We start from the raw sequence: 12,222 nt of genomic DNA on the forward strand, positions 1-12,222 counted from the left end.
TTTTTTTAACGTGTGAAAAAAGTATTGGGTATATTTGACACCATTCACCCATCAATTTCTAAAGCACAACTTTTTTTAAAACACACTAACCTGGTCTTAAAAAAACTGTAAATTAAGATTTTTGGTTGCTTGGTAAAGGATGATGGGCACAAATGTATGGAAAGTGGTACCCGCTCCAATAGCCATAACCAATATATATTTTAAAAGGCCTTTAGATGTAGGAAAATGTCTGCTATGGGGCCAGTTCTAATTCACGTTTTGAAAGCAGTAATTCCACTAAGCATTATAATGAAAGTATAACACAATCATCCATGTATACGAGTATGTATTATGACTACAATCTATTAATATAACTAAAAGAAGCATTGAAAAGGAAAGGATTATACCTACGATGAACTACCCAAGCTATTAGCCCTTTATTCGCTTTCATCATCATCATCATGATCATTTTAGCCATAGGACGTCCAGTTGAACATAGGCCTCCCCCAATGATTTCCACAGTGGCCGGTTGGTGGCGGGCGGCGGCCTGCATCCAGCGCCTTCCCGCTACCTTTATGAGGTCGTCGGTCCATCTTGTGGGTGGACTTATTGGGTCTTGTGGGTTTATTCGCTTTAGCAACTCATAATAAAACCATTAAGAAGTAATAAAACTTTAACTCCTTTATTAATAAAAGTTACACCCTAGTTAACTCTGGCTTAAATTGTTATTTGGTATGGAAATGTCATTTTAATCCAAGGTTTTCCCTAGGTGTAACTTTTTATTAATAAGGGGGTAGTACTTCTTTAAATAAAAATATTTATTTTACAATTATCCCCATCAATAATTATAGAGTTAAGGAAGGATGCTGGAGCAGTAAACGCTTCCTGCCTCGTATAACCTAAGTACCATACGATGGACACGTATGATACTTCTTCTTCTTCTTTCTCGGTCCCTCACTGATGAGGATCGCGACCACAGATAGTGTTCCTCCACAGACTGCGGTCATAAGCTGTGTGGACCGCACGATGCAAACTCCCGCCCACCGTCTTCCTCACCGCGTCCGACCATCTCGTCGATGCCCTGCCCCGAGCGCGTCCCCCTTCATACTGTATCATACCACAGAATACATAATAGTAGCAACAGAAATTGCACTCCTTTGTGTAGGATCAGATGCCGGCATTTTAACGGTAATAATAATAATGCAAAATATCCAACGCACATGGTGCATTCGAAATCGCACCTTACTACTACGCTCACAAGAGCGCATTTTTTTTGTGTTCCGAATCGATCTACCTCACAGCTCAAGCATCAGGGTTGTTTAGACAAAGTAAAATAAATAAAAACTTATTTTTTTATTGTATTTACGATTGGTAAACTTTAATTTAGTGGTGTTTGTATAATCTTACCATCTCTAAAGTACCTATTAATAAACTTCAGTGTTGCGATAATTCGAAATTGGACAAACAGTTTTAAAAGGTGTCGGAAAATAGACACGGTGAAGTAAAGTTAATGTTTTTATTAGCTAAAATGATTTTTTTGCTACAGTTTTTTGTCATAAGTATTTCAAAATTATTTTAAAAGTGTAGTTTTTTATAATTATTTAAATCACTACAGTTAATTATTACTGCTAAATATTACGATTTTCCATTAAAGAAGAATAACAGTGCCGTTGGAACAATAAACCTTGATTGCGACGATGATACACCGAGCGTGTATAGGTACGCGTGTGCTCACAGGCGCGTCACGGCGCGTGGCGGCCTTTACTGATTTGCAACTTGAAGTTGTCGCGCGCTGTAGGTAATTATCTCGGCCGGCATAGGCGAGTGACGGAGGCCTGATCATACTTAGGTTACACAAAAAGTATCTTTATATTCGAACGCAACCAGATCTGAGGCTGGTGGCCATAGTAAATGTTGTTCGTCTTGGTAAGACCTTTCAAATGACACTACAAACATAACTATTGGAGCCGGGTACCATTCTGCAAAAAAGTATGTATATCTTCGTACACAACCAGATCTGAGGATGGTGGTCATAGTAAAAGTTGTTCATCTTGGTAAGACCTTTCAAACGATACTAGATACATATCTATTGGAGCCGGGTACCATTTTGCCCATTGTCCTTTGGTAATTGATAAAAAGTTACTCAATGAGGGTTTTCGCGATTGAAAAATCCGCCAGATGGCAATACGTAGACGGGAGGTCCAAATGCTGCATGATTGGTGGATTTTGACATATCTGTCAATGTCATGTCAAAAATAACCAATCATGCAGCATTTGGACCTCGCGTCTACGTATTGCCATCTGGCGGATTTTTCAATCGCGAAAACCCTCATTGACTTGGAAAAATAGTGACGTCATCGGCTTGTATAGCTCATTTTGACAGCTCATGAAAAGTACGTCAATTGATTGGTGGTGTCAAATACCCTATTAGATTCCCCGCAGATTGCAAACTTTTAGTCGGCCGATATTTTGGTCGGGCAGTTAATAAGTATTGAGATGTATGAAAGTGCGCACATTACACCGATTTGGTAGCGGCCGATTCCATACAAATAAGAAGCCGAGCAAACTATCGTCCAATAGAAAGTCTGTAGTCTACGGAGGCTCTTAGCAATATCAATACAACCTTTTTTGACGATTTTGAAGTTTATTAAGCCTAGGCGCAGACCACCGATTTTTAGCTGGCCGATAGTTGGGTCGGGCTGTTAATCAGTATGGAGATGTATGAGAGTGCGCACATTACACCGATTTGGTATCGGCCGATTCTTCACACAAATTAAAATTGGGCCCAACTATCGACCAACTAAAAGTCTGTGGTCTGTGCCTAGGCTAAAAATGAATTTCACTAACACCCCGTGAAGGCGTTGAAAAAATAGTGTTACTTACAAGTAAATGACCAATTAATCCTTTTTGTTTATCAGTTTAGTTCCGTAATCACAATATTTGCATCAATAATTACCTACAGCATGATTAAACACAAAACTTCGTTAAAATAAGACTACGATTGTTATCCCTCTTCATCATATCCATATTAATATAAACACAAGCTCTGTCTGTCTGTTACATATTCACTATTAAACGCTCTATTTTGATAAATTTCGGTATAGAGTTAGGTGGGACTTAGGAAAAGGTCATCTAGGTTTACTTTTCATCACAAAAATAGTTTTTTTTTCTTGGCTTTCGCGGTTTGCGTTTAGCCACAACGGTGTAAAAGTAGTTAGGTAGACATTATTGTACATCTCACAAAAAAAACTATTCTATTCCCATCTCTCGATCTCACAGCTGCAACTCCTGTGTAGCCAGGATCTACAGCTTGACCGCCAACAAATTGTGATGGCAATCACAACCTTGGTGACAATGCTTCCTCAAGTAGCGCTATTACTTAGAAGTCTGCGATGGTCAGAAAACATAGGGGAACCCAGGGAATATTCCCACAACTCGTTCCCACCGCTGCAACTCCTAGGTAGCCAGGATCTACAGCTTGACCGCTAAAAAAACCAATGGAGGCCAAGACACAGGGGAACCCGCGGTCAGAAGCTAGTTAAAACTTAAACCAGACCCAAGGTGCATTCGGGGTAGGAATCGCGTAATTTTAACGTACCGTTGGCTATTTTTACTACAGAAGCCTTACAGACGGCCCGCGGTGTAAGCTGGTGAGAGCGGCCATTTTGAAAACATATTTGTAGCGATAAACGTTACGGCTATCGCATGAAGAACCTCCTTCTTTTTTTAAATCGGTTAAAATGGGATCGTTTTGGAATTAGTAAATAGATAGAGACATTTTAAAGTACACTACACAAGACAAGAAAAGAAAGAAATGCACAAAAGAGACGGTACAATTTAACTTAATTTTTATGATAATTTTGTGAGGGAATAATTTTTTTAGGTAACATAGTGATGGATTAATGAGACCATGAATATTTTAGTATTTTCTTAATCTGTCTTTGAACAAGTTACTAATGAGTTTGAGTGACTTTAAAATAGGACTTATACCTAGTGGATCTAAGTTTGGTCTAGAACTCTAGATGATGATTTTACTAAGTTTTGAGAAGCTTTTCTTTGAAACTATGTAATACATGGTTTCCAAAGTTGAAATAGCTTTAGGATATGGCGTTTTTTAAATATTTATTTGCAATAAATACATAAAATTCTATAAATAAAATGACCTGGCCGCTCCCACTCAGCTGCGTTGCACCAGGGGCGCAGAAGTCGTAACTACCTCAAATTATTTATAGGCGAGGGCTTGTTCGGTTTGACATTTAGAAGCAGATGCTCGTCCCCCGCGGCCCACCCCCGTTAATTTATGCTGCCTTGGTAACAGGTATGCATACCGAATGCATCGCGAAATTATAGGAGTGTCGTCCCGGAGGTAAAAAGAGCAAAATAATGTTTGTTTTCAACGAGCAGACGTGGAAATTGCTAGGAGGTTGTTTACCGATTCGGTTGATAAGCCTATGCTGTTTAACTTGGGCGTTTTACCGTTAGCTGGCATGGTAACTATGGTATTATATTAAGAAAGGTCACCGCCAAAGTCGGCGCCGGCGGGTACATGTGACTTTGCCTTCATCTTGCCGCCGTCTGACGAAAAAACGCCCGATCAAAATTAATTTCTCCCAGTTTTTACGAGTTGCCTTAGGTGACTCCTTGTAACTCCTGGTGCCCTGGTACTTGCAGGCCGCAACGGAGAGATGGCGGAGAGCGGAGCGGACAGCATGGCGGATCTGTGGGCGTCCTACCACAGCGCTTTGGGGCTTGGCTCCAAGCCCCCTAAGGCCCCGACCCCATTGGCCCAAGGCCACTCGGTGAGTTTTAAGGTTGAACAGCGTTTCATTGTATTATTAATTATTTATATTAAACATTGTTAATGGCGTACAACGATAACGGCCACAACTTGGATCTTGCTGAAAAAATGACCTACAGTCAACTACAATGGTCCAAGCCAATATTTGCAATCGTGGAATATTAACTAATTTGTAGAAGGTTACGAAATTGTGTTTCTCAAATTAGCCAACTCAGATACTTATTTTTAAATCAAAGGCTCTAAAAATCTTTGTATTGTGTCTGAAAACTTTCTTTGGTCAGAAAAGTTTCTAATGAACTCAGAAAAGTTGCTAAACTTTTTTTAATCGAAGTAGGTATGAATGAAGTATGATTAAATATTTTTCTATCCTAAATATTGTTCTAAATCAAATCAAATCAAATTTCTTTATTTGCGTAGGTCTATTAAAAAGACTGACGGTAGTTCCTCTGCATCTCCATTATTACTTAGGTTCTTCCAACTAAAGGAATGATAGTAGGGTTACTATTACTTTATGCCAGTGTTTTTCAACCTTTTTCATGACGCGACCCCCCCTAGCATGAAAAAAAATTCTGCGACCCCCCGACCGTTCGCTTTTTTTTCATGCCTTTTACAAAGATGTTGTCGGGAACGAATTCTTCAATCTATACAACATTTATGCATTTGCATAGTTAGATTTCGGATAATCTAGCTCTTAACTTCTCTGGTTTTTTTACTGAGGTAGTTTTTACGACCTCTCGCGACCCCCCTATAGAGGCTTCGCGACCCCCCAGGGGGTCGCGACCCACAGGTTGAAAAACACTGCTTTATGCTATTAAACCTATTAAACCTCTGATTGGTTATTCCTATACTCGTATATGACTGTTATCTAACCCAAGGTATGCTTAAGGTGAAATGGGAACTAACAAACCAAGTTATTACGTCCCGCCATTTTAATCCCAAACTGTCCGCTATTATTTTAAACGGGCTTTCATTTTATATGCAAAATAAGATTGTTATTCTACCCTCAAACCTGTACGGGCGGCAGTTAGCGAGATCTCCGACTAGACAAGACTGGTAGTAGATTTGAATAAAACTACGCGCAAATTATAAATGGTTTTATATCCCATTGGAACTAGTTTTATAGTTGTTTAACTACCAAACTTTATAGCGCCGTTTATTAAAAAGATATTACCAGCACTTTCAAACTCCTTAGATTTCATTTGGGATATAAACTCTACCAAAGCTGTACAGGCGACGAAATTTAGCGAAATCGGTTTCCATAACCAGTCATTTCCATTGAAAAAAGGAGAAGAACTGAGGTTGAGACATTGGAGTTAGAAATCATGAGGGGCCTTAGCTGTGTGACGTAGCCTAATCAGTACATGACACAACTCTTCGAAACAAATTAATTCAGAAATCATCAATTAAGTACTGCACTGTCTGCACTAAGTAATTTCGAGACTACATCTTAATAATACTATTTTAGTTTAACTAATACATCTTTAGGATCCAACGCAGTCTGGTCTTATGAGAGCAATTTAGTACTTATGGCGAAACTTACGAAGCTTCTTCTAAGCACTGGCCCATTTATTATCCTGAAGCAATCGTAGGGTAGTAATACTAGGACGTGCAAAAGCGCTTATTGAAAGCCTATTTGCAGAAGATAAATAATATGACTTATGACTTTCTTGCGATGCTACGACACCATGCTGAGTCCATACCTTTTCGGTATCATTGTAGATGTACCTAAATCTTGTATTTTGTCACCTATTTTGTATGATGATACTGATCATAATAATAATAATCATCATCATTATTTCAGTCACACACAGGACGTCCACTTCTGAACATAGGCCTCCCCCAATGATTTCCATATCGCCCGGTTATTAGCGACCTGTATCCAGCGTCTACCTTTATTAGGTCCCTGCCTTTTCCGATACGTGACGAACCTTGCTGCCTCATCGGTCGTCAGTTCTGCGTACTATTGCTCACAGTGCCCATTGTTACTGTTAAATAAATCTTTTTCTATTAAATAAATATTTTTCTATTCTATTCTATATCTTAACCTCCAGAGCCCGATCCACGTGGGCTCCGCTACGCCGGTGGAGCCAGCCTCCACGCACGACGAGACCTCATCCTCCGACCGCACCAAGGACGACGACGATGCTGGTGCCTCTGACGATGATAGCGATGATCGGGTGGATCCGCAGCATCATGACCCGGAGAGGCTGAAGGCTTTTAACGTGAGTTGAATATATTTTAAAGTTGTGATAACATTTTGAATCCAGCTATTTAGTAATGAGATTTAAGTTTTTTAGGGCTAAACAGAAAATAATCTCATGCTGATAGGTATTACTCAAACTGTCATGATACTGTTCAGGTCTGAGGTTCATAAGAGCAAATTCAGCCATATATGACTAATGTGTTAGAAAAACTTGAGAAAAACACACATATCAAAATACTTATAATTGTCTACTTTTACTTACCTTTTTTTCATCAATACTCAACTGAAACCGTTCTTTCCTCGTGTGTGACGTCATTAAAATAAATCATTATTGGATTTTGATGTTTACGTCGAGGTGTTACGCTCAAAATGTTATTGTGGATTGTTTAACGAATGCTCGCGTTCATTGAGCACCATTACCAAAATTTTCAGTTTTTATTTGTCAGTTTTATGTGGTGTGCAAAATAAAGAGTACCTATATTCATAGTTATTTACTTGTGTTTCTGTCTAATCATTGCAGATGTTCGTCCGCCTCTTCGTTGACGAGAACCTAGATAGGATAGTGCCAATATCCAAACAACCCAAAGAGAAGATCCAGGCCATCATCGATTCCTGCACCCGACAATTCCCGGAGTTTGCCGAGCGCGCCCGAAAGCGTATTCGGACGTACCTGAAGAGTTGCAGACGGAACAAGAAGGTGCGCGGCGACGGACCGGCGACGGGCAACGGCAGCAGCACGCCGTCCGGCAACGCTTGGGACTCAGCGGTGAGGGTCCGATCTCCGCTGTTTTATGTTTGCCTAGTACCTGATTGGGAGATATTGTCACTAAAATATGGATTTTTCTTTATTATCATGTATCTATAACGTGATATATGGAATCATCGATCTTTTATTATTTTTCTTATTTTTATTCTTAAGATTTTTGATACTGTGTTTTAATATTCTAATTTCTAGAAAGTTTAAGTCGAGAATACAGTTAAGAATGGTTGGTTGGGCTTTCTACAATAGTGTCTCAGCACTCTGGAGTCGCTATTTGAAAGGAATTTCCGTTGTTTCCCTTAATCGACTGTCTAATTGTTTTTAATTACAGTTTAATTAAATTCTTCAGTAACAACGTTAACTGTATGTGTGCCCCACTTCGTAACAAAATCTCGATGTATCTGTCTCTCTCTTATCTGTCTCTCTCTTAGCCAAGAGAATCTAAAAAATTCATACTCGTAGCTATCGAAAAACGTTGATTTCTGTAATTGTAATTGCTTCCAGTTCAATCCCAGATGCAGATAAAAGTCTACGGTGGATGAAAGTCACATTACATTTTATAAGATTTTTGGGTACCTTATTCGAGAACTCTCTTTATGTATTCTGTCACTTATTCACAATCTCAATGACAGGTCCTTTTTGTCCCTTTCAAACCCCTCCTTCATGTGCCAATAAATCCCGGTTAATTCCAGAAAAGTGCACGAAACATAACAAACTCCGCTTTGCGCGCAGGTGCGGCCGACTCCGGCGCATCTCACGTCGGTGCAAGCGGAACACATACTGGCGCAGGCGTGCGAGAACGAGAGCCTGAATGCGAAGCGCATGCGGCTAGGATTGGACCCTGTGAGCCAGCCGATGCCTACCGTGCCGACGCCGATGGTAAGTGTTAAAAGCGGTTCCCAAACTTATTTAGTCTACTGCCCACTTTGAGAATAAATTATTTTTTAGCGCCACCCATTTTTGTAGTCAAGAGTCGAGCTCAGTCGGTGTCTAAGAATCCTCCTAGTAGATGACGCCTCCCAAGCCTCTACACAACGTCCCGATTTTTTTTTCTGGGTCTCTTACCGCCCCCCTTTAATCCTGCAGCGCCCACAAGGGAGCGTTATCGCCCACTTTGGGAAAGACTGTGTTAAAAGAAGCCAGGGGAATATTCTGGTAACCGAGTGCGAGAACGATCACTGAAAACTTAAACGCGAAAAGCGTGCGATCAGCCAGCAGATACCTACTGTGCTGATGACGATGGTGAGTTAAAATGACAGTTAAGAAAGCTACTGGTATGCTTTGTGAGATACCGGTAAAAAAAGCAGTTAAGGAATCTTTTGGTGTGTGAGAACGAGAGCCTTAACGCCAAGCGCATGCGGCTGGGATTGGACCCCGTGAGCCAGCCGATGCCCACTGTGCCGACGCCGATGGTAAGTTTTGTGAGATGCCACTGAACAAGGTTCAAAGAAATCTTCTGAAGAAAGCAGTCTTAAGTCTTCTGGTGAACGCGTGCGAGAACGAGGGCCTCAAAGCGAATCGCATGCGTCTAGGATTGGACCCTGTCAGCCAGCCGATGCCTACTGTGCCGACGCCCATGGTAAGTTTTAAAATGACAGTACAAAACATACTTATTATCTTCCATTTAAGAAAGCAGTAGAGGAATCTTCAGGCGTGCGAGAATGAGAGCTTGAATGTAAAGCGCATACGGCTGGGGTTGGACCCTGTGAGCCAGCCGATGCCCACTGTGCCGACGCCGATGGTAAGTTTTAAAAGAAGCCAGGGGAATATTCTGGGGCATGTATTTAAATGATCTTTTTAAATTAGCAAAAACGGCAAATAAAAAAATCTAAATGGTCATCTATTTTAAGGCTAGGATTTACCGCCTCGATGCCGTGCATTTGTTTACCTCAGCCCCCGCACACCTCGCACTGACACTCGCGCTGACACTCGCGCGACGCGTTGACGCCACAGTGTAAAAACAAACCGTAAGTTGGATGACGGTTTACGTAATCTTCAAATAGTTAATAAATCTATATATATCGATGGGTGCCTGGAATAAAGCCACAATCGACAAAACACAATTTTACAGGAGAAGAGATTTAGTGACAATTTTGAATAATTCTAAACTAAGAGGCGTATCAAAACGGTTTGTATATCAAACGATGCGTTATTTTTTCTGGAGTAACATTTAATGTGCTTAAGGTTATAGTGCTTAGAATATACTTTAAAAAAGGTATAAATACATATTGCCGCTTCATACATTGAAAGTCGGTTCCGTAAGAGTCCATTGTGGTTTTATTCCGGTAAAAAGTGTGCAATTAATCAAACAGCAATAGTGTATTGCAGCCTCAGGCGCTGATCTGAAGGATACAGTAATAGCCGTTTGCTTGTAGAAGATTTAAATAAAAGTTTTAACATTGTATATTGCACGATTATTCCGGTCAACAAATTTTAAATGATGAATGGGAATAACGATTCAATATCCATAGTGCTTTTGGTAAATCAGGCAGTTTCAAAGATAAAATTCTGAAAAAAATTCAAAAGGTGTATAGGGACCCGCAGTTTACTAAAATCACTTAATCGGAAAACTGCTGCTATGGCTATTGCGGCTTTATTCCAGGCACCCATCGATATAAAAGAAAGTCGTGTTAGTTACTTCGCTTATAACTCAAGAACGGCTGAACCGATTTAGCTGAAAATTGTCAGGGAGGTAGTTTAGAGCCAGGAGAAGGACATAGAATACTTTTTAACCCTTTCGAAATTAAAAAAAAGTCTGCTTATTTATTGCCATTAAGGCGGAACAAAGTTCGCCGGGTCAGCTAGTAAATAATAAACTCTAGTCTCAAACTAAGCAAAGCTTGTACTATGGGATATGAAAATACTTAAATAACATAACATAAATAAATAAATATTATGGTTAGAAACCGTGCATAGTGCAGTCCACACAGCTTATGACCGCAGTCTGTAGAGGAACACTATCTGTGGTCGCGATCCTCATCAGTGAGGGACCGAGGAAGAAGAAGAATGGTTAGAAAACACCCAGCCCGAAACAAATATTATTATAATGTTCATGCACACAAATGTTTGTCAATCAATAATGTCAAATGAAAGATGATAATATTAAGTCAAACAAATACTTTTTACCGACAAAAATAGTAAATGATCACAAAAATTTAAATTCCATTTTAATATGAAATACTAATGTTCTTTTACATTTTGCTATTCTATTTAAGCAAATGACTCTAAATTAATCATTGTAAACCCAGAAATAGTAAACAATCCTCAAAACAACTTGCCTAGAGGTCCTCGTCTGACCTTTTAGAATTTGTAACTCAGATTCAAGCAGTAAACTTCTAAAATAATTATTTATGGTATCAATTAAATAACTGTATCGCCATCTAGTTTTATAATTCAGCATGTTTAAAAATTTGTGAAACATCAGAATTGATGACTCGCCTTATATTCTTTCATCATCAAAAAGTACCTAAAATTATCATCTAATTGTAAATTATGGCAACTATTTCCTCATAATTATTTGAAAATATAAGGCAAAAATGTTTAAGTTTTACAAAACTATGAAGAGCAGATATCTCGAAAACCATACAAGATATTATCGAAAAACTTGACTGATAAAAGTAGTAAATTAAATGAGTTTTCATTTTGTTGCAATAGTCATATCGCTAGGACGCATAGTTATTTATTTAGACAGTTTCTGAGATATAAGCGAAAAACCCAATAATGGGACCTTCAAAGGCTGCGATCGAGAACTTTTGTCATTCACTTAAGTTACAAGTGTTTTATAAGTTCGGCGATTTTTGTTTGTTAGGAAAAATGGATAAAAAAATCAAAATCAAAAATATTTATTCAGTTTAGACCACAAGTGGCACTTATGAACGTCAAAATATAGTAAATAATAAAAAAAAGAAAAGGTAGCCCTTATGGGGTACTATACATATGTCTCCTTACCTTTTGGGCCCTACCAGCGCTTCGACACAAACATATGGCAAGTGCTGAGAAGAAACGCCGGAACAAACTCCTTACGATCAAAGAATTTGAATCAAGTTTTGCTTATAAAATGAAATTAAAAGTGTTTGAAATGTTAAAAATGGACTTTGGTGAGTCTTCTGTGAGTGAATCAAGGGTTTACGAGTGATAAAATCGTATCTAAGAAGACCATGAAGGCATAGAAGATGACGAGCGCTCTGGACGCACCAGCATATCAACAACCGATGAAAATGTGAAAAAACAGAAAGAAGTGGTTATGAAACACTGTCGAATCACAATTTTATTGGGGAAGATGCTGATGATGTTAGCATATCGTTTGACTCCATGCTATGAATATTTTTTGGATATTTGTCGGTATGAAACACATGGCAACAAAATTGCTGAATTTTGTGCGAAAGTGGCGGAAAATTTTTGCTAAAACAATACTGTAACAATGTTCCAGTCTCCAAATTTACCAGAAATGGCTGTGTATGACTAGTTTCTATTTCCGTGAAT

At 39.1% G+C, this 12,222-nt stretch overlaps 1 protein-coding gene across 1 annotated transcript in view; it reads left to right on the forward strand.

Moving 5' to 3' along the window:
- LOC114358359 (uncharacterized) overlaps positions 1-12,222 on the forward strand; it is a 182,936-nt gene that overhangs the window by 163,518 nt on the left and 7,196 nt on the right. The window contains exons 8-11 of the mRNA XM_028312305.1: positions 4,651-4,778; positions 6,829-6,999; positions 7,501-7,746; positions 8,473-8,619. Of these exons, the coding sequence (XP_028168106.1) occupies positions 4,651-4,778; positions 6,829-6,999; positions 7,501-7,746; positions 8,473-8,619 (692 nt within the window). The remainder of the gene's footprint in view (positions 1-4,650; positions 4,779-6,828; positions 7,000-7,500; positions 7,747-8,472; positions 8,620-12,222) is intronic.

Source organism: Ostrinia furnacalis, unplaced genomic scaffold (genome assembly GCF_004193835.3).
Source record: "Ostrinia furnacalis isolate ACB-3 unplaced genomic scaffold, ASM419383v2 OfSCF3887, whole genome shotgun sequence".
Lineage (NCBI taxonomy): Eukaryota > Metazoa > Arthropoda > Insecta > Lepidoptera > Crambidae > Ostrinia > Ostrinia furnacalis.